The 26,716-nt window shown below is 53.9% G+C and overlaps 7 protein-coding genes across 7 annotated transcripts; 2 read left to right on the forward strand and 5 right to left on the reverse strand.

The window, feature by feature from the left end:
• Nucleotides 1-168: 168 nt before the first annotated feature.
• On the forward strand, nt 169-2,857 carry EV422DRAFT_220829 (P-loop containing nucleoside triphosphate hydrolase protein). The gene is made up of 15 exons (XM_053065465.1): nt 169-212; nt 355-699; nt 763-847; nt 922-1,078; nt 1,143-1,265; nt 1,326-1,425; nt 1,483-1,547; nt 1,609-1,824; nt 1,903-1,957; nt 2,016-2,067; nt 2,133-2,268; nt 2,329-2,391; nt 2,454-2,512; nt 2,583-2,645; nt 2,710-2,857. Exons 2-15 carry the CDS (start codon nt 408-410, stop codon nt 2,732-2,734), a joined length of 1,491 nt encoding a protein of 496 aa, XP_052922588.1. The 5' UTR covers nt 169-212; nt 355-407; the 3' UTR covers nt 2,735-2,857.
• Nucleotides 2,858-3,562: 705 nt separating this feature from the next.
• Nucleotides 3,563-7,255, reverse strand: EV422DRAFT_570662 (ras guanine nucleotide exchange factor domain-containing protein; the record flags this gene model as incomplete). Its single annotated transcript, XM_053072899.1, has 7 exons — nt 3,563-5,128; nt 5,191-5,363; nt 5,434-5,568; nt 5,632-5,732; nt 5,798-6,699; nt 6,761-7,087; nt 7,160-7,255. The coding sequence occupies 7 exons, from the start codon at nt 7,253-7,255 to the stop codon at nt 3,563-3,565; spliced, it is 3,300 nt and encodes a 1,099-aa protein (XP_052922589.1).
• Nucleotides 7,256-7,857: 602 nt separating this feature from the next.
• On the forward strand, nt 7,858-10,092 carry EV422DRAFT_551439 (Sodium/hydrogen exchanger family-domain-containing protein; the record flags this gene model as incomplete). Its single annotated transcript, XM_053071836.1, has 8 exons — nt 7,858-7,981; nt 8,042-8,139; nt 8,208-8,284; nt 8,348-8,509; nt 8,583-8,642; nt 8,706-9,153; nt 9,212-9,935; nt 9,980-10,092. The coding sequence occupies 8 exons, from the start codon at nt 7,858-7,860 to the stop codon at nt 10,090-10,092; spliced, it is 1,806 nt and encodes a 601-aa protein (XP_052922590.1).
• Nucleotides 10,093-10,346: 254 nt separating this feature from the next.
• Nucleotides 10,347-13,603, reverse strand: EV422DRAFT_220962 (uncharacterized protein). The gene is made up of 2 exons (XM_053065466.1): nt 13,201-13,603; nt 10,347-13,138 (listed from the first exon to the last, which is right to left on the reverse strand). Exons 1-2 carry the CDS (start codon nt 13,503-13,505, stop codon nt 10,498-10,500), a joined length of 2,946 nt encoding a protein of 981 aa, XP_052922591.1. The 5' UTR covers nt 13,506-13,603; the 3' UTR covers nt 10,347-10,497.
• Nucleotides 13,604-14,465: 862 nt separating this feature from the next.
• EV422DRAFT_570665 (uncharacterized protein) lies at nt 14,466-14,909 on the reverse strand (the record flags this gene model as incomplete). Its single annotated transcript, XM_053072900.1, has 3 exons — nt 14,466-14,539; nt 14,612-14,745; nt 14,806-14,909. The coding sequence occupies 3 exons, from the start codon at nt 14,907-14,909 to the stop codon at nt 14,466-14,468; spliced, it is 312 nt and encodes a 103-aa protein (XP_052922592.1).
• Nucleotides 14,910-15,373: 464 nt separating this feature from the next.
• On the reverse strand, nt 15,374-16,526 carry EV422DRAFT_541418 (uncharacterized protein). The gene has a single exon (XM_053071202.1). The coding sequence runs from the start codon at nt 16,396-16,398 to the stop codon at nt 15,559-15,561; it is 840 nt and encodes a 279-aa protein (XP_052922593.1). The 5' UTR covers nt 16,399-16,526; the 3' UTR covers nt 15,374-15,558.
• A 7,766-nt stretch (nt 16,527-24,292) lies between these two features.
• EV422DRAFT_580695 (uncharacterized protein) lies at nt 24,293-26,312 on the reverse strand (the record flags this gene model as incomplete). The annotated part of the gene is made up of 6 exons (XM_053073347.1): nt 24,293-24,494; nt 24,542-24,771; nt 24,845-25,389; nt 25,692-25,902; nt 26,027-26,147; nt 26,280-26,312. The coding sequence occupies 6 exons, from the start codon at nt 26,310-26,312 to the stop codon at nt 24,459-24,461; spliced, it is 1,176 nt and encodes a 391-aa protein (XP_052922594.1). The 3' UTR covers nt 24,293-24,458.
• Between the last annotated feature and the right edge of the window lie 404 nt (nt 26,313-26,716).

A 26,716-nucleotide genomic window follows, 5' to 3' on the forward strand; every position in this document is an offset into this window, starting at 1 on the left:
GAAGCTTTCCTGGTTAATATGATGATATGGAGCTGTACCGTCAAGATTCCAAATGGTGAGAAAATCTGGACGGTCAAGAAAAACCCTGTGGTTCTACATACGTATAAGGAGGTTACCTCGGGGCTTCCGCCTGTCATCCACCGACGCGTAAATAAACGCTGTCGTTTCCGAGCCAGGAAACCGGGAAAGATTAAGGGCTCACCGAGTACCAGGTGAGCGGTGTGTGTGTCATTTGGCGGAGTTTCCCCTTTCCTTGCAATCGAACATTCGCCGTCGGACATCGCAGAGACCAGAAGTCGTTTGCGCTGGAATTAAAGACCGCTTGCTCTCATTCAAGATTTGAGCACCAGACAGGCCCGTTTGAAGCAGCAACTCCCATAGTGGTTCGCCTTCTAAACGGAGTGACAATGTCGCCAATCACCAAGGTCTACTTGAATGTCCGCAAAACCGGTGAAGGAGCATCACCGCTCAAATGTGGCCTTGATGCGGAGGCCCAAAGCATCCACGTGGTCCTCCCAGGATTGATGGCCTCTCAAAAATCATATCATTTCGACGGAATGTTTGATCCTCAGCAGCCACCAAAAGAAGCAGCCAGAGTTGTTGTTAAAGATCTTCTCGCGAAATGCCTCAAGGGGTATAACACTACGCTGTACCATTTTGGACGACAGGTGGATCGAGATGTTTTGACTTCCAGCACAGGTAGTTCATTCGTTACAGCACCTTTGGGTTTTTAAGAGATATTAACCCAAACGCTCACACTAGGCATAGTCCAGCTTTTCATCAAACACGTTGTCCAGTATTTGGAGGCCACATCGGATCCTTATGAGCCGTCTACTTGTCACGTCCAATAAGTATTGTCCTCACATGACGCTTCCGCTCAAAGTCGTTTGTTTTAAACCTAACACATCTACAATATCTTACGCTAGTAGAGGTGGTTGGGGAGCTTATACGAGACCTATTGAAGAACGGACACGACAGTGTGGCTGTCAAGCACGATGACCACGGATGGCTAGAGCCAGAAGATGGGACATATTTGGATGTCCGAGAAGAGTGGAGCTGCTTGGAAAGGATCTTGAAGGTGCAACAGGACAAAAATCGAGATCGGGCGAGTTAAGAATCAGGACTGAAGGCAATCATCGCAGGCGACGTCGGCAGTAGCCATATTGAATCAATCGGCCAGCGACGCCCCAGAACGACTCTCAGTTCTTGTATACACGTTCAAGTTCCGGTTGTCTCCATCTAGACGGCAAACGAGCGGCTCAGATGTACGTATTCTCCCGTACGTGTCTTTTCATTACAAAGCCAGACTCATCCCATCTCTCTAGTCGTCAGCCGAAACTCTGTACGCTAAATGTAGGATCGTAGACGTTCTATGTGAACCGGAACTCTTCGCGGATAATCCGGATCAGCTCGCGCTGCAATACGGTAGGAGTGACGATCAGGAAAATGCTAAAGCTAGCCCGAATCCTGATATCCCTGTAGGCGCATATCAATCAGGACCACTCTCTTTACTATGGAACGCCATAAAAGCCTGCTCCATGAATGAAGTAACATCGCAAGATGGTCAATTTGCGCGAGTTGCTCCTTCTAATCATCGCGATTTTTCAGCGAGAGCATCTCGATTTCGGGACCTGCGTTGCGACACAGTTTTTGAAAGACGATCTTGGAGGCAATGCCTACCCGGCGTTTATGTTCTCTGCCGATCTGTCGCAACCAGCAAAGTCTCTGATGCGGGTTCTGGAAACGAGCAAGCTTGTCAGAAAGTTCAGGGCATGCCCGGTGCAAAATACTGAACACTTTCTGGAACTTCAGCGCCGAGCAAACGTATGGGATGGTAGACCATCAATGTACTGTCGGTGTGCTGTATTGATCTCTCTCCTTCTGGACGAACCTGTGGCACAGGCATTGAGAAACAAGAGCAAGGGAGCCGACGAAGACGCCCATTCATCTGGAAACGGTAGAATGCCGTGTATGCCTGAAAAGCTATTGAAGCGTTGCTGAACTTACGGCAGCAGATTTGCTCAACATTTCGAAACTGAAATCCATGCTCGAGTACCTGCATCGCAGGTGAGAGAGGCTCCGGGTGGCCGTCTACCCCGGACCACTAACGTGATATGGACCATGTCTTGCAGGACCACTACATTAGAAACGATTAAAGCGGAGCTTCAAAGCAAGCTCAGGCAATCCGAAGAGGAAAGACTTACATTGAGAAAGGAGATCTTGGATGTCAAAATTGAGGCATCCGAGGCTTTCAGGGCCGTGGGCGAGGTTAGCCTTCGCGAATGCCCTTCAAATCGTAATTGCCCGGCTAACCTTTGGGCGTTAAAGCAAAAAGAATCTGAGGAAAGCAGAAGCGACAATCTACGAGAAGCTTCGGATGCTTTGAGGCAGGTGCGACAAGGCCGCCCGCGGCGACGGGCAGCAATAGTTTGCTCATGATACCACGCACAAAGGCTCGGGCGGAAAAGGCAGAGGTTCAGAGTGACTTACGTGAAGCGCTAGCGGCGTTGAGGCAGGTGGGAAATCGAAGTTTCCAGCAGAACATGATCAGTGGTACAATCCGCTAAATGCTTTTACCTCAGCAACAAGAAGAGTGTCAAGAGCTGGAGCGCGACTTGCGAGCAGATCGAAATGCCAGCAGGAAGGTTCGTTGAAACTTCTCAAGGACCACTCAGTGTCTTGTTCTCAAATCGGCGTTCTTCTTCATAGTTGCAGCAGGACAAAGACGAAATAGAGCGCGAGCTGCGGCATACACAGGAGAGAATGACTGCGTTGGTAGACAACGAGCATGAACTGGATAGAACACTGCAGAAGCTGCAAAATAGAGCTGCTCAGGTGAATTTGACATTTCAACCGAGGGCGGTTTTCGGAATGGCCAACAACAAACTTACGATGCAAATACGCAGGCGGACGATAATGAGAAGGCTCTCAACGAGCGGAATGAGGAGGTTCAACAGCTTAAGGCCCGAGAGGTGGGACATTGGGATTGCCGTTCAAAACGGCATGTATTGATACAGATGGGCCATTGCAGACGATCCTCTCCGCGAAAGTCAAGGACCTCACGGTGGACTTGCAACAGGCACACTCCCAGTAAGGTTGCTTCTCTCATCAGGTTTCGAAGTCACATCTCAGTTGAGCGTCCGCAGGAATGATCTGCTGCAGCGAATGCTGGACGACAAACTTGAGATTGAATCCAGAGCCGCAGTCGCAACAGGGGACCGCACGGTAGCGGATTTAACTCAGGTATATGCTCGGAACAACATTGTTTTAGGGTTCTCTTCAATACTGACGTATATCGACTCCATCAAACTGGCCAATTAGCAACTGAAAAGCCTAGAGACGGAGCGTTTACGGCTTCTGACGCGATGCGTGATTGCAGAAGAGCAGCTAACAGCGATGACACAGTTCGTCGCAGCGCGCAAAAGCGACGAGCTTGCGCAATGATCTACCCGCTCAGTCTGTAATCTTCGAAATATGTATATCTACAAAAGGGAGTTTATATATCCCTGTTCCTGCTCACGGGGTCATCCAAGAGGTTCAGCCTTCCTCACTACGAAAATTATCACGATTTTTGCTGACTCCGATCCGGGTTGAGTACATCCTCGCTCTTTGCCCGATCATCCTCGTGCTTCCACCATCCCAGCATAGCCTGCAAGCCGCCCTCACTCATCTTTCTTCGCACGCTCCCTCCCAACTCCAGCAAGCTCTGACGCCGGCCAACGGATGCTTTGCCCTGAAACTGATCGTATTCTTGACCCGGCGCATCGGTGGACGGCGAGAGTAGGTCAACGCTATGTCGTGCGTATAGAGGTGAAGTTGTGCTCGCGTACGATCTCCTTGATTCGCGCATCGCCGCGGTCGATTTTCGTGGACTTAGGAGCTCGTCAGCTGACGCGAGTTTCGCGAGCGCACCAAAAGCCGGTGCAGAGGCCGCTATGGCGACGTTCTCGAAAGGAGGTGATGGGGCGTCGGATTCCGTGTCGAGGTATCCCGCACGAGGCATCGGCGTGCACGCGAGATTCAGCGGTAGTTCTGCTGGGAAGTTGGGTTTTCTCGTAGGCAATGGTTTTCCGTTCAAGAAATCTACGAGGACATCTTCGCTGATCGTTCTCGACATCCGCCGTCGCATAGTTCCTGGTGCGCCTTTCGCTTCAGACGACTCTGGTGGTTCCAGAGCTTTGCTCAGTTGCAGCAGTTGATCCTCTTTCATACAGGGCGGATGACTGCAGTAAGTGAACAGCGTGACCGTGTCTCCTGGTCCTCGCACAATCACTTCATCGTCCGGTATAAAAGGGAACGACGCTCTTTGCCACTCTTTCAGACGCGAGAGCATAGCACATACTTCCCGCATTTTCTCGAAGTTGATGAGTCCATTCGGAAGTACTTTCTGGTTCCCGTCATTCAAGAAAGTGAGATCTTTGATGATCAGGCCGAAGAAAGGCAGCATTGGTGCTTTAGCCTGGTGCTCCAGCTCGCGATAAACCTTATAGTTGGATTTATATGAGAGTTTGGCCTCAAGGTCTTCGTAAGCAGTCGTTGCGCGCGAGGGTAGGGCAGCGAATGTCTTCTTCAATCGCGAGACCGGGGTGGTGTTCAGTCCAGACAGAATCGCCATGGCCGTGTTGAAGTTGCACATTTCCAGGCACTTGTGCGCCACTTTGATGAACAACTCGAGGGCCTCCGTCCGTTTCTGTCGATCCACGAATGAACATACAACCGTGGCCACCCAATATCCGATCCGATTAAATCGGCTAATGTACTGCTGTAATCGACGAGTGAGTGTCGATTTTAGTGGTGAATTGTCCCACAGGAAGAGCGTGAACTCCTCCGGGGCGATCGATCTGAACATCCGGGAATCGACCAGCGTGAGCTGCTGAGCAATCTTCCGCGTCGATTGTGAAAGAATGTCGAACTCTCGCAGTAGTGGTATCAGCTCGTGCGTTGGATTGGTATCTGGGGGTAGGTCCGTCGCTTTGCATGAATCCTCATGGTCATTAAGTGCATGCTGCACCAGTGACCTAATCTGCTTCGAGTACGAGGAATATTTGCTCGTTTGGACACCTTCTAGAAATTGGTGAAGGGCGGACATATTCAACGGATCGAGGAAGTCGTATGCATGCTCGCCTGCCTTTGTAATTTTGTGAGCAACAGAAGCCTAGTATCATTCGTTGCTATATGCGTGACACTGACCCATTTTTTCACCAGAGCGACGATGGTTAGCTGCTCTTCGGCGCCTCTCTTCTTCGAGTCCACGGTTCGCTCTGCACCAAATTTCCGGAAATCCCTCGTCAACTTTGTTAACAGCTGCGCCGGGGTGAGGAAATGTCTAAACGTTAAGAGGAATCCGTCGACGTAAAGCTGATCTAGAAAGCAGCATCGCCTCGTCAATGCATGCTTCCATATCAATGATTTGCTGTTCCTGCTCTTCTCTACCTGGCTCGTCCAGCAAAGCTTCTACCAGCGCGTCCACCGTGCCTGCTGTGATTTGCGATTTGCCCCCTACGGTATTTTTTATAAGAATCTCCTGACCTTCTGCGTCATATATCTTGGTAACTTTCTTGGTATCATCTACTTTCAGCGAGTCCATAAGTAATGCTATCAGTCCATAGCGCCGGAGATTCACTTCCTCACCGTTCAGCAGTTCTGCACTCCCTAGTGACAAGCTCTCCTTCAAAGGGCTAATCTTGTTCTTATGCTTTTTGCTCTTGACGGAAACTTTCGACGCTATTTTTCTGCGAGGATGAGTACATTCTCAGTTCTTTGAATGCTTCCGATGGATGGCCCATAAAGCACGCACTTTATGCCTGATAAGCTCCCAAATGTATCTTTTTCCAAGCCCGCGGCTCCGTCAAGGTCTGGGCTGACAACCTGCCAAGAGTCGGGCGATGTGCTTGACGGACTCTCCCCAGCACCTTCCGTCGCCGCCCGCGGGCGTGCTTTCGAGGAGTCTTTATTCCCAAACAGTCCAATGACGGTGAGTCGACTTTTCTTTTCGGAATCAAACAAAACAGGCTCTGATGCATTCCGCGCATGGGGAGCAGGTGGAGATGTGGCTTCCGACGAAAGCTCGGGTCGACTTTGCGATGTTGTGAAAGGCTTCTGTGGCGAGTTTACCCCGCCCTTGCCTTCTGAATCTTCGGCGTTCATCGAAGAATCGGATTTAAAGCGACTTTTGGACAACGAATGGTAATCATAGCGGGCTTGATTCTTCCACCGTCGAGTAAGCGTCGATCCACCAGCATCCTCCATTGTAGCTGCAGCTTTCGGGGAATCTGCTCCTGCCAATTTCTTCTTCGCTTTGTCATAGCGACTTTCGATGAAGTACTTTGCCAAAGTTGCTTTTTGCCCCACCTCGGAGGAGGCAATATCTTCATCAGCGCCACCGTCATATTTCAGGCTAATCAGCTCTCCCATGCTTTTGCTCTGGTGCCCAAATGGCTGCACCATTCGTGTTGACTGTTCAGAGCTGTTGCTCGTTGTTGAGACTCGGGTGGAGCCGCCCTTTGAATCTTTCGCGGTTCGCGAATTGCGCACGCGGGAAACTCGAGCATGGGCCGGGCCTTCATTCTCTTCTAACAGAGACGACAGAGACCCGCCTCGAGGAGTCGCTGTTTCTGACTTTCCTATGCCTATCGATTTCGTTTTGATTTTGATAACGATCGCAATAGCGCGGCCGAGGGCCTCGAAGATCTCGAAGTACTAAGGAAGCGCACATTTGAGTAAATCGTGATGGGTCGGATTGACAGCAACCACCACGCACCTTCTCCGAAGTGAATCTCAGCTGCCGTAGAGCCCCAGTGGATTCCAGATGCGAGAACGTGAACCTCTTCGCCCCAAGATTCTGCGAATAGTTTATGACTTCTTCGATTGGCACATCTTTGATGACAGACTCTTTATTCTCATTTTCGCATATGTGTATCCCCAGAAGGTCGATGCGCACAAAGACCTCCTCGAGTTCATGACAATACTGCAAGGTTGTTGAAGAAGGTTTGGCGAAGTAGCCGACGCCTTTTTGTAGTTCCAGGAACTCCGTCAATACATCGGCTTGTTGAGGCTGACTGGAAAACATTAACGATTTTCGGGGGGGCTGATAGATGAAGCAAGGTCAGCAAGAGTGACTGCTTCTGGAGGGTAGTTTATAAGTACTCTAGACGCTCACAGCATCATTTGTCCCTGTCGCCTGCTTGACGTTAGGTTCTGATTGCTTGGCGATCAGAGTGCTCTTGACTAAAAGCTGGGGAGTTTCCCGCACCATGTTTGCACCGTCTCGCCAGTGTGCATGCAAGGAAATGGAATGCAGGAAAGGGAGACCACGACCAGTGTGGTTGCAAGAGACAGGCACCAAGTAGTATGATAGTATGGGCCCAAATGACACCGGGGGCTGGTGAAATCCCGATTCCGACAGCGTGGATCTGTTACTTAACACGCCACGTCATCGGGCATGACACTTACACGTTCAGGCTTTTGGCGGCGTCTCCGTCCAATTCTGAGAGCAAGTCTATCAAAGTGCAGCGGAAGCACATCAACCATCTTGCCCAGGCATCCCCCTGTTTACTGTATAGGGACCCCAGTATCGGACCAAGGCATACTCTTCGAGGCCTGCCTTCAGCTCTACAGACGCGGGACCTGGGCGCAGAAAGCAAAGCGCGAGGCTTTGGTCCAGAGATCGCTCGCCATAATGGCGACTCCAATACCAACCCCGACGCCGACGTTAGAGCCATGCCCTGGTGACAGTCCGACCGGCGATGCCACTATCAACGCAACGGATGCACTGGTAAGTTCCTTCGAGTAAGCCGCGAATTTATGAAGGCTCTCTGACCAAACCTCCTTTTATCCTTGAAGTTGATATGCGTGTCGATGCTCTTTGTCATTCTCTTGACAAGTTACTATCTCCAGTCCAAGAAGATTCGGTACTTGCACGAGACTGTCGTTTCTATATTTCTTGGACTGATTATCGGCATGGTGGTACATTTTAACCCGAGTAAGTGGAAGTCACGGAAGTTGCGTCCTGGAAGACCGCCTTGTTGACATCCGTTCTTAGAGGGAACCCTAAATGATCTTGTCACCTTCGACCATACCTACTTCTTCAATCTATTACTCCCTCCCATCATTCTGAATTCGGGCTACGATATGAAGAGGGTATGCTGACTTGACATCCGCCATCCGTTCGCATTTGGCTCAACTTCTCTCGCCCCTGTGTGCATCAGAAACACTTCTTTCGAAATATTGGCTCCATTTTGACGTTTGCTCTCATTGGTACAGTCATTTCGACCATAGTCATCGGGTAAGAGACCTCCCACTCCATTAAACCTCAAAACTGTCACAGTCCTTACGTCCATTGTCGCAGGGTCCTCGTAAAATTAGCGGTCAACTTTCTAGAGATCACCCATATCCATACGGCGTTGAACCTCACAATGCTTGATTGCATTGTGTTTGGTGCAATCCTGTCCTCAACAGACCCTGTCACCATCTTGTCGATCTTCCACCAAGCTAAGGTTGACCCAAAACTGTGAGTTGTATTCCTGAGGTTATTGTCGACTCACCAAAGTGGAACCACTCATTTCGACGCCTTGCCCATCAAGTTACGCGATTATTTTCGGCGAGAGTATCTTGAATGATTCCGTCGCGATCGTGCTCTTCAAGTAGGTTGCCCGTGTTCCCAGCATGCAACGATTTCCACTGCTAACGTTGCGTTTGCTTCACAGGGTCCTTGGCAAATACCGAGCCAGTCCTGAGAGCTTCAACATTATAGGGGGCATCATGTCTTTCCTTGCGATTTTCACCGGATCCGTGATGGTTGGAGTCATCGTCGCATTGATTGGCGCACTGATGCTCAAGCACTCTCGCCTGCACGAATACCCGTCGCTTGAATCCTCGATCATTATCCTTCTTGCATATTCCTCATACCTCCTCTCGAACGCCGTGCAACTGTCAGGAATCGTGTCCCTTCTATTCTGTGGCATCTGCTTGAGGCATTACGGATACAACAACATGAGCATACGCACGCGGAGAACGACAAAGTATATGTTCCGAGTGCTATCTCAGCTCTGTGAGAACTTTGTCTTCATCTACCTGGGAGTTACTGTCTTCACAAGTCTGAAGTCAAGTCTGAAGGACGAGGGCTACAGGCCAGGGCTCATCTTCTTTACTCTGGTAAGTCAAAATTTGATTTCTTCCGCTTTCTGAATGGCGTTAATCGACTCCTCTGCAGTTCATCTGTCTATTCGCACGGTACGTTTCGGTCATCCCTCTTGCGAAAATGATCAATGCCATCAGCGCCAGACTATCGGGAACACCAGGACGTGAAGAGATTCCGCGAAATCACCAACTCATGCTGTGGTGGGCTGGACTACGGGGTGCCATCGCTTTCGCCTTGTCCTTCGAAGTGAAGGCGGAGGGATCAGAGAATACGGATAAGATCATTCAAACCACAACGTTGATCATATGCATCGTGACCGTCATTCTTCTGGGAGGCACGACCAACATGGCATTGGAAAAGTTGGAGATCAGAGTGGGAGTAGGGAAGAGTGAGGGGAACGACGGGAACGACTTCGACGATGACGAAGAAGATCCCGACACGGACTCGAGTGAGGGGGAGTCGGAGGATTGGGATGACGACCTGCCAGGTTCTCGCAGCAGTCTCTACGACGGCACCGCGGAGGACCAAAGGTCGTCAGCAGAGTCCCTATTGGAGCGGAATCGCAGTATCCGCGTCGAAGTAGACGATGAGAGCAGGCCATCGAGAAGCGCATGGGATGAGGATCTTGGACATTGGTTCATCTCCTTTGACAACAAATGGCTAAAACCTTTGTTCACCCGCACACGATGGAAGTGGGGTCGAAGCCGGGTTAGGCGGCCACAGAGTCCCGCACGAGGGGCGTGGAACGGCGACAGTGTGGGCAGGACTATGGGGAATAACAACATTCGAGGGAGAAGTACGAGGACGTTCGGTAACACCGCGGCTGGGTTCGGGAGGCAGGCACCAGCTGCCTCTTCCTCCGCGAATCGATCGCCCGACAACGAGAGCTTTCGCGATGTGAATGGGAATGTGTGGACCGCTGGCAACTGGGTCCCAAACAACGCGAGAGCTAGTCAGTATGCCAATAATGTGGAGCTCGAGGAGCCTGCAGACTATAACAGGGCTCTGAGGGCATCGCGATCGAATAGCAAACTCAACAGCTTTACAATGGAGTAACCACTTCCCAACCCCACGCCGCTTTCATCCACATTTCCCTGGCACGGAGTGGCCGACGATTTGTATGTAGATCCTCTTTACCTTTATAATAGTGCTGGCCGGATTCGTACCGAATCGCTGGCTTTTGTATGTAAACATCCGTAAATTTACTCGCGCTCGCATTGATTTGATTTCGATGCTGGACGATCAGCATTTTACTATTGTTGAAAGTGACATGGGCCAGCCCACTATGACAGACATCTATGCCGCTCCAAGGATGTCAGATGTCAGGTGTTGAACAACCGATTCCTGCTCATATGCACCTAATCTAACCCCAAGTAGTTAAGCGTATCACCAACGTGTCGCCATTTTGCGCTATCCGGGTCCAACAGATCGACCCCGCTCCGAGGTCGATAGCGAGGTCTGACGCGTGCATCCCCAACCGCTCCCAATGCCGAATCGCTTCTTCTGAACATTGCGAAGCCTTGAGCAGTTGGGGGAAAAGTCGTCAAGCCAGGCGGGGGAAAGGATTGACGCATATCCGGTACGACAAACGCAGCTTCAACACCATTGTGATGTGGCCGAGATGCCTCCCCTTCCGGACGAAGACGGTCTGGTTCGGCGACGGCTGCCGTCCATCCGTGCCTCGCAAACATGGAAAAGTCGTTGCTGTCTGCCTCAAAATCGTACTTCAAGGTCGGGGTGGACCTATGGGCGTCCACCCGCTGCTCGGGTAACGCTTGCACGCCTGTTTCTACAGCCTCCGCGGCTACAGGCACATTATGCTCCAGTTCGGCTTTCAATCGTCGACGAAATGCACGTTCGGTTTCGAGGGTTTGCGAGAGTGATGCCGCGCGATCCATCAGCGTGTGGATGATCTCTTCGTTGTCCTCCGCGGCCAGATCGACGTCTTTAAGGACGGCGTACTTTTCGGTTGCTTCACGCTGAGCGGTATCCAGGCGGCTTCTACTCTCGCCTACGCTCAGTTTCAGAGACTCCAAGGCTTCACGCGCATCCTCAATCTCTCGATCCATTTGCTCTATAGTCTCGCGCAATTCGTTTGCCTTGCGTTCCAGCTTTGCCGCGACGACTTCGTGATGTGAACGTTCTACAGGGGTGACTTGGTTGGAGACAGATTCTTCGGTCATATCGGGTGCCTTCTTCGGCACCTGCTGCGATTGCGACTTCAGAGGAGTGTCCGCCAACGCAGACTCTATTCGCTTCAGATCCGAGGTTATATTAGTGAGCTCTGCCTCGGACCGAGTGGTATCTTCAAGCATGGCCTCATAATCGGCCTGTAGGCTGTCCGACCTCGCCTGCTCTTGCTCCACAGACTGAATGATCTGCGTGAATCTGTGCGCGAACTTCGTCTCGATCGATGCTTCTTTGTTATGGACTTTCCGAGCTGTATCGAGATCCGCTTTCGCGGCCTCTTTCATTTGAAAAAGCTCCTTCCGCTCTTTCCGTATAGCAATCTCATCCTGCTTCGTTTCCGACACGGAATCCTCTATGGACCGCTTCAGTGCTGATATTCTCTCCAGCTTCAGCCGCAATCGGTGTTCATTTTCCAACTCCCTGTCGTTCGTATTGGTATCGATCGCGCCCGTAGCGGCGCGATTTGTGAGAAATGACTGGTTCGAGTCCATCACCCGTGCAGACTCTAGTGTTCGTATTCTCAACGGTGCAGATCGATAACCGCGAATGATCAACACAATCTCATATTGCCGATCTGCATCCAATCCAAAAACGGTGACGTGCCCCTGAGCCAAATCGGAAATGACCCAAGCTTTTTCCTGCCAGCTTGCGGCGTCGACCATCACATCCACATCCTTCGCCGAAAGATTGAAACTGCCGGCTTGCGGAGGTACGTTTTGCGGAAGGCGAGTATTTGCTGGCTCGACTGTCGTTCCCACCAGTGAGGCTGTGCCCCCTCCTTCCGCGGGTATTATTATCGTTTCGTTTGATGACAAAACAATGCCTTTCCTTTTCCCGTCCATCTGAGATGATATCGTGTCGTTCGGCGATGAAAGAGCACCCTTCCTCTTTCCATCCGCCGGCGATATTGCAGTGTCGTTCGAAGATGACACAGAGCCTCTTTTCCCTTCCAGCACGGATGTCATGGTCTCCAGTGAGCTCAGCGTCACTATCAAGCTCTGCGGTAATATCCAGCACAGCTTGACCGTATGGGCCGTAGTTTTCAACAGACATAAATCAAATCGATCTAATGTTTCTAGGTGGTTACTGTAGTAGAAAACCTTCTTTTCATCTAGCGTCAACATTCCAGGCGGAGGTCCAGACGTTGAAGACTTTGATAGTTTCCGTCTCCGCGATGCCGAATACGCATTCGAAAGCAGTTGATTCCTCCGCGTCATTAGAACTTTCTTCTTGATCTTTCCCCACCGCCGCAGATCCCCTCCCACTTTGTCCACGTACGTGCTTGACACGTGGCGAAACTCGGCCATGCTTTCCACAAACATGCACAAGAAGCAGTAGGCTGCCTCGGTGAGTGCGTGTACACATAGAAAGACCTCGAAAGAAGTCGTGGGCAGCTCTTTCGTATACAGATCGATAGCTATCGCCGTCATCGATGTGACCCACGCTATCGCATCGAAACCGCGTAGTCGTACGACGATGGTCGAGTAGATGACACCCGAGCTGATGGACGATAGTAGTCTTGTGTTCATGAGGGAGGGTACCGCTGCATATGTGGCCCAATCGATAGCTAGCGTGCCTATCGCTAGCGCAGCGAAGACACCCATGCCGATGTGATATGCTCGTTTGAAGGTCGCCAGAGAATACAGCGAGAAGCCAACCCATTCCGCTCGTATGGGAGCCGTCACCAAAACACTGAGGATCCACATGATCATCCAGATGATGATGAAGACCCGATTATAAATGTCGCGGTGGAAATACGCTGCTGCCGCCATCTGACCGTAGAAGGTATTTACATTCTCCCAATAAAATCTGAAATGTCCAAATGGTGTCAGAATTTGGCGGAGTTGCAAATGACAACCATGTCTACTAACGTATCAGTGATCGGGCGGTATATCAGCTCGTCAGGACCTCCGGGCTCGGAATACTTTGTAGCACCGCTTGAGCAGTCCTTTCTGAGATCGAAGGTGAAGGTGACAGTGTTTGGAGAGGAAGTTCGCTGTCCTCCGGCAGAGGCTGCTACCCCATATCTGTGCGCCGGAGTCGGGGGCCCGGTCACAAATGAAGCTTTTGCGTCGCCTCGCAGGGGGAAAGCGTCGAGAACCTTCCAGACTCGAAACATCGGTCCGGCTGCTGCTCCGTTATCGTGCGCGTAGCGATCCGCACTCGAAATTGACATATCGGTCAGGCTGAGCGAGCGAGGAAAAAAAGGGAGGTGGCCACGTCCAGGTTTTCTACAAGATCGTCGTGACGAACTGCGCCTTTCCAGCCTCCACCGCTGCTCCAAATTGAAAAGCAACTTCAGCCAGTACTATCCATCCTCTGCTATCTGCCGTGTCGTCCGTTGCGAGGCTGGCGAAAACGAGTTTGCTGGTATCAATGCCTGCTACCCAGTGCAAGAATTGGAGAACCCAGTAACTTCGGAGGACCTGCGTGACAAACCCTGCTGCCCTTCGTTTGGAAGCAGGTAAAAGTCAAGCATTGACAGCCTCGAGCGGATATCGACAGCGCGCCTCGGGCTCCTTTGACATCCAGGTTCTCATTGTCGTTCTTGAAGGCGACCGTGCTGTGTGATTCATAGTACCATCCTATGTTAGGCAGAAGATTCGAAATCCCGAGACCCCGATAATACTGTGTCACTCTGTATCCCATCGTTGCTTTAAGTCCTGATACCGATGTATATGTGATTTCCTCCCACCATCGCAAAGGAGGTGTGCAAACCCCTGAACGTAGCTTGGGTCGTCGCCACCGAGGTTCTGCTTACCATACGGTGGATCGGGGAGGATAACCCAATGGGAATGCTTTGAACCAGGATTGAACAAATTGTGGGCACGGAAAACTGGCAACTCCCGCGACGAAGATGTCAAGTGTGGATGTATTGCAACCTGCTCTGAACAAGTGTGGCGTGGGATATCTTCCTCAAATATGAAGAGTCCCTGAACGCAGTTGTTCTCTACGTTGAAGTGATGGTTTTGAACATGTACTTACATCAGCAGATACTCATGTACGCTGATTATCCCTCCTTACTTGACTATCAAGTTGACAACGCACCCATTCTTTTGCGTGCGGTTAGAGTGACACGGAATCCAGAATAACACGGAGAAAGGTTTCCCATCTCGGTTCCATACGGAGGCTCGGCTCAGATCGACTCGATAATAGGGCGTTTCACTAGCCCACATAATCGGACTTTTGCTCGGATTATCTCGCGATTATCTGCCGATTATTCTGGTCAGTGGGGTCCGCCACACACAAGGAACAACACAAGGAACGAACTGTCTGACGTACCAGACGGCAAGGACTTCAAACGCGCGATCGCCAGGTCCCGGGTCACCTTATAGTCAGTCGTCGCGGATTGTGCAATGGCTTTGAATATCTCATCCGTCGGTACCCATTCGAACATGTCCCGCAGTTCGATATATCTGCAAGCGTCATCAGAACGGCCAGCAGGACCCCGAGCAGGACCCTCACTCTTCACTTACAAGAGAGCTAGGAGGTGCGCCGTCACATGGCGCGAGCCCGGGTCTCCGTATGACAGGGGCGGCGGAGTCAAGTCTCCGCCCGTCGTGGCGAGTTGCTTGGACATAGAGGGGGCTGGGTCCGCAGGGTTGTTTGAAAACGCGCAAGCCACTGACAGCTGTGTGCGCTGAGACGAGGGGGGAGGCGTGCCCACCCCAACTTTTATGGGTGGATGTAGACCGCGGAGGAGCGAGCACCGGACGGTGTGGGGTGCACGCGCGGGCTGAAATATGTGGGGGTAGTGGGGTGTGGGGGGACCGGCGAGCCCTACCGCTGGGACGCGTGGCAGACGCCCGCCACGCAGGGGCGGGGGGAGCAGGTAAGAGGGACGGGCCGAGCTAGTCCCGGGGGGACATAGAGTCAACAGGCGTCATATTTCTGACATATGCGAGTTACCACGGAACACCTTTAAATCCATGCATGGTATAGACGGGAGTACGGAGCCCACGACGCCAGAGGTAGAGGTGCGGAGGGGGGGGGGGGGGAGGGGGGACGCGCTCGCCAAACCAGCCTACTGCGCGGTGGGTTTGGTGTCCCGCAGCCTGGCCTTCATCTCGAGGGCCTTCATCTTGAAATCCCATTTGCGCTTGCTGTCCAGCCTGCGTCTCTCGGGGTCCGCGCGCCGTTCCTCAAGCTCCAGCTGGAATCGTCGCTCCACGGACTCCCTGGCAAACCGCCGCTCCTCAAGCTCCGCCTCCCTCGCCTCTCGGCGCTCCTCAAGCTCCAACTGAGCGTTGACTGGCCTCCTCTCTGGTCAACCGCCTCTCTTCAAGTATCTGCTCATCCAGCGCAGATTCCCTTGCCATGCGGCGCTCCTCCATATCCATTTTGAGGCGAGTTCGGTCTCCCCGGCCCGCCATCACGTCACTGATGACAGTCATCATCCCGGATTTCGCCCGGGCGCTGCGACTACTACCTGCCCCGCTCTTCCCGGCCTCGTCATCCAACGTAACGGGGTCCGCAAGATCCGATACGGCGGAGCTCTTTCGCTTCCTAGTGGCTTTCGTAGCCGCCTGCGCGGGCGTGTGCGGGGCGGACGCTGCCGGGCTAGCGGCGGTAGACAGACTAGTTTGCACCTGGTACAGAGCCTTATGAGCGCTGGAGAGGGGTTGCGCGCCAGAGGCCTGCCCCTCGGATGCCGTGGCAGGCACGACGGGGGTAGCAGGGACCACCGGAACAGGAGGAGCGGGTGTATCATGACTCTGCAAACCGCTAGACGGCCCCCCATTGGTTGGGGACTCCCCATCGCCGGCCGCGGACCCCTCCAGTATGTTCTCCAGGGTCATTTGCGACTCCATACGCGCAAAATCTCCCAGTTGGGAGTGAAGCTGCGACCCCAGCTGCTCCTGCGTGTCTGGCGGCGTCTCTGGCGGCGTCTCCGACGGGTTCTGCGTCTCGGACTGCGTGTCCTGCGGCGTTTCATGGGACCCCGCGGTTTCCGAGTCCTCCGGCGTCCCGGCCTCGTCCGGCGACTCACAAAGCGAAGGTGACTGTGGCGGAGCCCCCGGGACCAGCGCGGCGGCGAGGTTCGAGGGCAAGATTGACGAGGCGGCCATTGTGTTATGATCTCGACGGCGGAGGCGGGAGCAAAGTAAAGAAGACAAGGCGAGAGCGATGGGCGACAAGAGATTGTATTGGCGAAACAAGAAACAAGGACTAGAACAGGAGATGAGAAGAACTGGTGTTGATCTGCTGGGGAGGAAGGGAATGGACGAAGAGGGGGCGGCTATTTATAGATAAACAACCCAGCAGACCAAAGACAACAACAAGAGGGGACTGAGTGAGCGCCAGCTCTGCTCCCTAGCCTAGAGCGAGCGTAGCAGGCGTAGAGCGCAAGCTACAGCTGCTGGCTGTGGAGAAGTACTGGGTGGGTTGACAAATGGCCGGAGATTGGCTCACAGATGAGCGGGGTAGAGGAGGAGCGGCAAATGGGGGATTGGCGAAATGAGAGGGGAGAGGAGGAGTGGCGATATTGCGGGAGGATTGGCAAAATGAGAGGAGAGAGGAGGAGTGGCGATATTGCGGGAGGATTGGCGAAATGAGAGGAGAGAGGGGGAGTGGCATTGACATTGGCATTGACATTGGCATTGACATTGACATTGACATTGACATTGACATTGACATTGACATTGGCGTTTGACATTGGCGTTTGACGTTGGCGTTTGACATTGGCGTCTGTCAGGAGGTAAGATTATGGTATGGGCGCGTCGTCCATAACACATTGACTCCTGAGACCCTACCGAGTGCAAGCCCGTTGTGCCAGCGCGGGACCAATAAGGCTCGAGCTCAAAGAAATACAGAAAGATCTTGACGATACAGGCCTGTATGTTGGGGGTATTCCTCTTCTCCTCCTCCGTGAGACCCTCCCCCGTCTGATTGAATCGAAACTGGGCCTCCTTGAACTTTTTATCCCACTGTGCAAGCTTGTTCTTGATGCGAGTCTCGGTCATGTCCTCTCGGTTCTCATACATGAACATTTTTATCTTCCGAATCACGTCCGTTCGCCTATCCTTCTTCGAGCGGTCGACCCCGTTGGCGTCCGGGGTGTCGCGATGCTGCAGGGCCTTGGAGTTCTCGCCTGTAGAGAGCCAATCCACCAAGAGCGACTCTTCTTCGTCGTCCCAAAAAGCGTATGCACCGTCCGCCCGCTGCTTCCCCGCAGCGGACTTCACGCTTGGCTTCTTTGCCCGGGGCTTGCGGGCCCCGGGAGCCCCGGCAGTAGATGGTCCAGCGTCAGCAGACGACATGGTGTCGGGGGCGATGGGGGGGTGTACGGTGAGGGGGGTTTGTTGTTGGTGCGGGCGGGGAGGCGGAACACCCCCAGGGTCCTGAAGACACCAGGTTTGCTGGAGGCCTTTTTGCTGCTCTCCCCCCGAGAATCCTGTTTTTCTACACCCTGGAGTAGCGAAACTGGGGAACGGGGGCCTCACTATCCCCAGAAAATCGGGAGAAGCCCGACAGATCATTGGGACATGATTGGGGGGAGCCTGCGCGCACGAACTCTGGACGCGTCGCAAAACGCGCTCGCAGTTTCGCTAATCTTGCGATTATCTGCCGTTACTGTTTTCAATTATTGGGGGCTAGTGAAACGCCCTAATGCTGGGTGAGCATGAGGAGCCGATTTCGTGATGTGATGTCTTCAGAAAGGTCAGTGCTTCTCTGGTGACACAACTGTACGGTCACCTCGCAAAACTCTGTACCCCCCCTGAAATATATCAGCGACTGCCGCGACGCCAAATTCACGTGAGTGACCAATATTGATTTCAATTAGAGGGGGGGTACAGAGTTTTGCGAGGTGACTGTACGTCTCAGGTCCACCCTGGCTGCGCCACCCAAAGCTCTACGCGTTACCTCAAGGCACAATTAGGGAAATTAAAGCAGTTTCTCTTATGGACGACGCGCCCATACCATAAGCTTACCTACTGACAGCCGCCAATGTCAACCGCCAAATGTCAAACGCCAATGTCAATGTCAATGTCAGTGTCAATGTCAGTGCCAATGTGAAAGTCAATGCCACTCCCCCTCTCTCCTCTCATTTTGCCAATCCTCTTGCAATATCGCCACTCCTCCTCTCTCCTCCCATTTCGCCAATCCCCCCTCGGCTTCTCCACACCCTTCACTGCTTCCCCACAGCCAGCAGCTGTAGCAATGCCCTCTACGCTCGCCACGCACGCTCTAGGAGCATAGCTGGCGCCCCCCAGTCCCCTCTTGTTGTTGTTGTTCTCTGATCTGCTGGGTTGCCTATCTATAAATAGCCGGCCTCTCTTCGTCCATTCCCTTCCTCCCCAGCAGATCAACACCAGTTCTTCTCATCTCCTGTTCTAGTCCTTGTTTCTTGTTTCGCCAATACAATCTCTTGTCGCCTATCACTCTCGCCCTGACTTCTCTACTTCGCTTCCGCCTCCGTCGTCGAGATCATAACACCCGTCGTCGAGATCATAACAGTTTGATCTGCTCCAACACTGCAAAGTTCAGAACCTGTCCAGCCCTGCATCCGACAAACCTTTTTCGCCATGTCCCAACCCGAATCCGTACCTTTCACCGCCAAGCAATGGAACGATATGTGCCAAGCCATCGCCGCCTTGCGAAGCCAAAACGCCAACTTGCAGGCCAACCTAGCGCAAGCCCAAGCCGACGCACAAGCTGCCCAGAGCATCGCAGCCCAGGTTCAAGCCGATACGTACACCCGTCCCCAAGTCGCCAACCCTGCTCTGGAGCCGAGAATCAGCTCGCCCGAGAAGTTTGATGGTACCCGCAGCAAATTCCGTGGGTGGTTGAACAACATCCAGTTGATGTTTGCTCTCCAGCCCGACCGCTACCCCAGCGACATCATCAAGATCCAAACTATTGGCACCTACCTCACCGGCACTGCGCAAGCCTGGATGGCGCCCCTAGTCGAACGCCAAGATCACAGCCTTCAGGACTTCGATAGTTTTATCAGTCAGATGCAATCGGTCTTCGGAGACAGCGACAGGGTCCGCACCTCTGAAAACAAGCTCCAGAACCTTCGCCAAACCCGTGCAGCAACCGAGTACGTCGCTGAGTTCCGCCAGCTACAATGCGATGTCTCCTGGAACGACCAGGCCCTGATTGCTACCTTCCGCCGTGGCCTCAAAGAAGACGTCAAAGACCTGATGCTCACAATGCCCCCTGCGGCCACCATTGATGTGGTGATGGAGCAGGCTATCCAGTGCGATAACCGGCTGTTTGAGCGCCGCCTGGAGCGAAACAGAAGCCGCCAGACCTTCCCGGTTCCCCACACCTCGTTTACTACTACCACCACTGTCGACCACAGCGAGCCTATGCAGATTGACGCCGCTCGTCCCCGCGGCCCTCTGAGCCCTCAGGAACGCCAACGCCGCATTTCCAACAACCTCTGCCTTTACTGCGGTGGCGCGGGGCACATTGCAAAAGTCTGCCCCGTCAAGAACAAGACCACCACCCGTGCCGCCAACGTCGACATCAAAGAACCCTCCACCGAACAGGGTTTTCCCAAAGTCCAGCCGCAGTAAAGCCCCAGCGACTGGACAACACACACCGCCCCGGGCCTCCTAACCTCGCAGCTCCTGCAACGGGAGAGGCCACCCCCCTGGTTCCCGACTGTGTTATAGCCGACACAACCCTCCTGGCTGCTGCCCATGTCGAAAACTCCGAAATTAACCCCCGCGCCATGCTTACGCTGGGTCCCCTCGAACCCTTCAACTACCCTGTTACCATCATGGTATCATCCAGCCGCGCCCCGATACCTACCTCAGCCATGATCAACAATGGTGCCCTGTCCTGCTTCATCGACAGAGACTTTGCCCGCAAACACCGCATCGCCCTAGTCCCGCATCAGCGTCCACTGACGATCGAACTCGTTGACGGTCAACCCAGCTCTGCTGGGCCAATCACCCATCACACCCAACCAGTAGGCATGTGGGTCGACGACCACTTCGAAGAACTCGTCTTCCATGTCACCAAATCACCCCATGCTCCAATCCTCCTTGGTCTCCCCTGGCTCCGCCTCCACGACATTAACCTTGACTTCAAGAACCTTTCGGTTGGTTTCCGTTGCGACTGTCAGTACCATGAATTCGCGAATTGGGACAACTCTCCAGCACCCCCAAGCCCAGCACCCGCCAGAACCCCCGAGCCCTTGATCCGCATCCCCCAGGATGAAGTCCCCGTCGACGAAACATGGTCGATTCCAGTACCCAAGGTATCTCGCTCCAGCACCCCAGAACCGGCTCCCACGCCGCTCCGAGTCTCGTTCATCTCCGCCCCAGCCTTCCGGGTCGCAGCAAGGCATGACCAGCTCTTTGTCGCCTACGCCAACCCTGCGAAACCCGATCTCCCGGCCTCGCCTAGCCCCAGTAAACCCCCGACACCCGAGAAAGACATCAAAGACTTCCTGCCCCCCGAGTATCGAGGACTTCGTCGACGTTTTCGAAAAGAGAAATGCTGACACTCTCCCCGAGCACCGGCCTCTACGACTGTCCAATCGATCTGGAAGAAGGCAAGCAGCCACCTTTCGGCCCAATCTACAGCCTCAGCGAACCAGAAATGAAGGCACTCTGCGAATACCTCGAAGAAAACCTCGCCAAAGGATTCATCAAACCCTCAAAGTCCCCTGCCGGTGCGCCAGTCTTATTCGTGAAGAAAAAGGACGGTTCTCTCCGCCTCTGCGTCGATTATCGAGGCCTGAACAGCATCACGGTGAAGAATCGCTACCCCCTGCCCCTGATCAACGGTATCATGGATCGTTTGCGCGGCGCCCGCCGTCTCACCAAGATCGACCTCCGCGGCGCTTATAACCTCTTACGCATGCGCCCGGGCGATGAATGGAAGACCGCCTTCCGCTGCCGCTACGGCCTATTCGAATACAATGTCATGCCCTTTGGACTCAGCAATGCTCCTGGCGTCTTCCAGTACCTGATGAACGACATCTTCCGCGACATTCTCGATGTGTTTGTTGTCGTCTACCTCGACGATATCCTGATATTCTCCAAGAACCCCGAAGATCACCCCAAACATGTCCGCGAAGTCTTGTCCCGCCTCCGACAGCATGGGTTGTACGCCAAACCAGAGAAGTGCGAATTCAACCGCGAATCCGTTGAGTTCCTAGGCTTCATCATCTCCAAGAGAGGCATCCAGATGGACCCCAAGAAGATCGCTGCCATCACGGATTGGGAACCTCCCAAGAATGTCAAAGGCGTCCAGCGCTTCCTCGGCTTTGCCAACTTCTATCGCCGATTCATCCAAGGTTATTCCAAGATCGCTACCCCGCTCACAGCCCTGACCCGGAAAGACATCCCGTACGCCTGGACACCCGCCGCAAACACCGCCTTCGAGAACCTGAAGAAAGCATTCACCACCGCCCCCATCCTTGCTCACCCTGACCCAGAGAAGCCCTTCGTCGTCGAAACTGACGCCTCCGACTTCGCTCTTGGCGCAGTTCTCCTCCAACCTGACCAGGACAATCAGCTCCACCCCGTGGCCTTCCACTCTCGCAAATTCACGGCCGAAGAGATCAACTACGAGATCTACGACAAGGAACTTCTGGCCATCCAAGACTCCTTTGCCCAGTGGCGCCACCATCTCATTGGCGCCCGTCACAAGATCACCGTTTACTCCGACCATAAAAACCTTCAGTACTTCATGACCACCCGCACCCTGAACCGCCGCCAAGCCCGCTGGTCGATATTCTTCTCGGATTTTGACTTTGTCATTACCTATCGCCCCGGTTCCCAGCAGCACCAAGCCGATGCCCTCTCCCGACGCTCCGAACATGAGCTAAAAAGGGGGAAGAAGCGTTCCGCTCCCAGGCAACCACAATTTTGACTCCCGAACGCCTTCGACTCGCGGCTGCCTACCTCACACCCATGGATACCACGCTGCTTGACAAGATTAAGGCCGCCCAGGCCTCTGATCCCCTCGCTAAGACCATTCGCAAAAGCTCAAGATACCCCTCGCCCAACGAACCTGAGGAAACCCAAGATCGTATCAAGCGGTTCTCAGATGAAGATGGGATCCTGCTGCACGATAACCTGGTCTATGTCCCCACCAACGAGCTCCGAGCTGAAGTCTGCCACGACATGCACGATACACCCCTAGCCGGCCACTTTGGGATGTCCAAGACGCTCGAACTCGCCTCCCGCAACTACTGGTGGCCCAGCCAGTGGCGCTTCGTCAAGGCCTACGTCAAGTCCTGCGATACCTGTAGCCAAGCGAAATCCAGTCGACACAAACCATATGGCCTACTCCAGCCCAACAGTATCCCTACCCGCCCTTGGGGATCTTGGTCCCTGGACTTTATCACCGGTCTGCCTCCCGTGGACGGGTACGACTCCATCCTGAACGTCAACTGTCTGCCTCACCAAGATGGCCCACTTCATCGCCTGCAGCGAGTCAGAATCCGCCGAATCCACCGCCGACCTAGTCTTCCACAACATCATCCGTCTCCACGGCCTCCCCGACGACGTCATCTCTGACCGAGGACCCCAGTTTAAGTCCCGGTTCTGGCGTCGACTTCTCGAACTCCTTGGGGCAAAAGCCAACCTCTCCTCGGCCTTCCACCCCCAGAGCGATGGCCAGACGGAACGCACCAACCAGATCCTGGAGCAGTATCTCCGATGCTTTTGCAACCACCAACAGGACAACTGGAAACAGCTTCTGTCGTCCGCCGAGTTCGCCTACAACAACACCCACCAGTCCGCCTCCCAGACCACCCCCTTCTACGCCAACAAGGGTCTCCACCCCCGCTTCAGTTTCGCGGCCTCTGCTACCTCCGAATCCGTCAACCCCGCCGCTGAAGCCCGCGCTAAACAAATCAGGGAAGTCCATGAACAGCTCGCCCTCGAGCTCAAGGAAGCCCAAGATCAAATGAAGCGCTACGCCGACGCTAAACGAATTCCTGGACCGGACTTCAAGCCTGGCGACCACGTCTGGCTCCTCCGCAAAAACCTCCAGACAACCCGGCCCTCTCAGAAACTCGACCATCGCAAGATTGGGCCATTCCCCATCGTTGAAAAAATCAATCCCGTCGCCTACCGGCTCAAGCTCCCGCCTACGTACAAAATCCACGATGTCTTCCATGTCTCGCTCCTCGAACCCCGCTTCACCATCCCCGAACGACACGAACCTGAACCCGCGCCCCCAGAGACCGTTGAGGGTCAAGAAGAGTGGGTCGTCGAAGCCATCCTTGACTCTCGCATCCATTGTTGTTGCCTTCAGTACTTGGTCAAATGGCAGGGCTGGCCTGACTCCCGAGAACACCTGGGAGCCCGTGGAACACCTCACCCATACCGACGCACTCCTCCAGGACTTCCACAGCGCGTACCCCAACAAGCCTTCCTCTGTCCCCGTAGCACCTCCTCTGCGGCCACACCAAACTCGACGCCGCCGCCGCCGCCGCTAAAGAGAGGGGTGATGTTATGGACGACGCGCCCATACCATAAGCTTACCTACTGACAGCCGCCAATGGCAACCGCCAAATGTCAAACGCCAATGTCAATGTCAATGTCAGTGTCAATGTCAGTGTCAATGTCAATGTCAATGCCACTCCCCCTCTCTCCTCACATTTCGCCAATCCTCTTGCAATATCGCCACTCCTCCTCTCTCCTCTCATTTCGCCAATCCCCCCTCCGCTGCTCCACACCCCCACTGCTTCCCCATAGCCAGCTAGCTGTAGCAATGCTCTCTACGCTCGCCACGCACGCTCTAGGAGCATAGCTGGCGCCCCCCAGTCCCCTCTTGTTGTTGTTGTTCTCTGATCTGCTGGGTTGCCTATCTATAAATAGCCGGCCTCTCTTCGTCCATTCCCTTCCTCCCCAGCAGATCAACACCAGTTCTTCTCATCTCCTGTTCTAGTCCTTGTTTCTTGTTTCGCCAATACAATCTCTTGTCGCCTATCACACCTCGCCCTGTCTTCTCTACTTCGCTTCCGCCCCCGTCGTCGAGATCATAACAATCCTGGGGAGGAAACAGAGCCCATAACTCGTCGAGGACGGTCCGCTCAAGTCGTGTGAGGCGCGCAAACTCTTCTTCGGTTGGAAACTCTTCAAACGTCGCATACTTTTTAAACTGACGGACACGCTGATAATAGTGTCGCCGCTGCGCTCGGTTGACTCCAGCTCTACGGAGATGCAGTACGACTTGCTTCAAACCAAGCCTTTCATTGACGTAGCGCAGAAAAATTTGCATGAAATGCTCTTGTACGTTAACTTTGAGGTTTGTGAAGATGCTCGTAGCCGTGTACGCTGCGGTCTGATGGCAATACTGCATGCGGATGGGGGCGAATCCGTGAACATCACAGTAGTCTTGAACCCATGGATGCAACACTTGCACGATGACCGGATTGCCGTTGTAGCCTGGATTGTTTAGCAGCTCAAATATCACACTGATGTGCTTGTCGGTGATGTCCGGGAAATCGTGTAGAGGATGATCAGCTGTGGTGGGGGGCAGACGTAGCAGTCAGGACATTGGTTTATGGGAAATATACTGTGTACCTCAAAAACTCACCAAGGTAGTACTTGAGAAAAAAGCTGGTGTGGCGCGCAAGGATGTGAACATTGCCGACGAATGTTGTCAGGCGCTCCCTTTGCTCCCTTTGAACTTGATTATGGATGATTCGGTGAAGCAAAACCTTGGTGCTGGCATGTGTTTGCGGGCGGGGTCGTTGAGCTGGTGGTGGTGGCGGGGGTTCATACACCAGGGATCCACCCGGTGTGCTGGGAAAACGGAAAGGGATGGGCGCGGGAAGGTTCAGTGGGCGCTGCAGACCCCTGTCCGCAGGTGAAAGCCCTCGCTGCGGCTGCTGCTGCTGCCTGTCTTCATCGCCGGAGCTCTCGCCAACCATGTCTGCAATTGCTTGGGGCAAGTGGCGATGGACAGAGGGCGGGAGCTCGAATCGTGGGGTTTGCAATGGTGTGGCTGGCAGACATATGGGCAATTGCTGGGTAACCAGAGCAACCTTCCTCCTCTTCTGCCGTGGTGTGGTTGCTCCAGTAAATATGCACCACCACAGGTGCCCCTGGAGCGCCTGGTGTGATGACATGTTGGCTGTGCTGTGCCGAGACAGGTGTTGCAGGTGATTGCCGTGATGGCTGTGTGTCAAAGAACTTGCGTCAGTGCTGTGGTAAAGATTGCGGAGAGCAGGAAGGATTTACAGCCTGGCGCAGTCGTGGCGCAGTTGTGGCTTGTCGCCGCATCTCCAAGACCACGCTCTCCTCCTCTCAAACGAAACGTCAAGCGCTCGCAGCTCACGCAACTCACGCAGAGCACACTCTGAGCATGGAAACGTCTCGACGACAGCCCCCTCACCCCTGGCCAGCGCCCACCTCCTTCCAGCTCAAGCCCGGCAACTCACGCAGAGCAAGCGCATTTGAGCATGGAAACGTCAAGCAAGGTGAGTGGCCGCTGGCTGTTGACCGCCTGGGCTGGCGGTCCATATGGAGCACGACCGCCGCTTGCGGGAGGTCGACCTGCATGGGCCGTGCTGTCTGGGCGTCTCCGCTGGGTGTTGGCCGCCTGGGCTCGCGGTCCATGTTGAGCACGACCGCCGCTTGCGGGAGGTCGACCTGCATGGGCCGTGCTGCCTGAGCGTGTTTGCTATACGCTGATCTCACGGGCTGAGATGCTAACACCTTCCCTTCCCCCCTTCCCCTCTACCGCGCCGCAGGCCACGCCCCCGGTCGCACCCACCGCGGTCGAGGCTCTTCTGATGGGCATGGGCGAGACCTGCGCCACAGCTATCTTCGGCGACACGGTGGCCTTTTTGTATCCGCTGCTGGTAGACGCCGGCCTTGCCGCCCGGGACGCCAGCCTAGAAGACAAGGCCAAGGCGATTGGCCTTTTTTCACAGAAGATCAAGCAAGACAACCCCACCCTTGCTTTTTATATGGCCTTGATCCGTGGAACATGAGCATGGTGGAGGCCGCTGAACAGGTGCGCGCACCAAGTGGCACGGTCCTGGTGATTGCTGGCACATCGTTGGCGGAAGGGCCCACACAGACACTAGTCAAGAAACTCGCGAACAAGGTCCGGGAGGTAATCAACATCAACAGGCGACGGTTGACTGTCGACCTCGAACGTGCCTTATATATGCTGGGGGACATCGAAGACTTCTTCGGCAACCCCGAGTGACCCCGAGTGACCCGGGGTCATCTGAAGAAATGGCTAGTGTAGCGTGGGTAGCGTGTAGCAGTAGGTAGCGTGGCGAACGTCGTGGCAGTAGCGATGAAGCCCCTTTTGTATTACCGTGGCCTGTGGCGTGGCAGTAGCGATGAAGTCCTTCTGTTGATAAAAGTTAAGCATGGATAGCGTAGCGGGCTAGCGTGGCATAGCAGTAGCAAGGAAAGAAAAGCTCTGTTGATAAATATGGTACAATCGCGC

This window comes from Fimicolochytrium jonesii, assembly GCF_025526975.1.
Source record: "Fimicolochytrium jonesii strain JEL569 chromosome Unknown EV422scaffold_27, whole genome shotgun sequence".
Taxonomy (NCBI): Eukaryota; Fungi; Chytridiomycota; class Chytridiomycetes; order Spizellomycetales; family Powellomycetaceae; genus Fimicolochytrium; species Fimicolochytrium jonesii.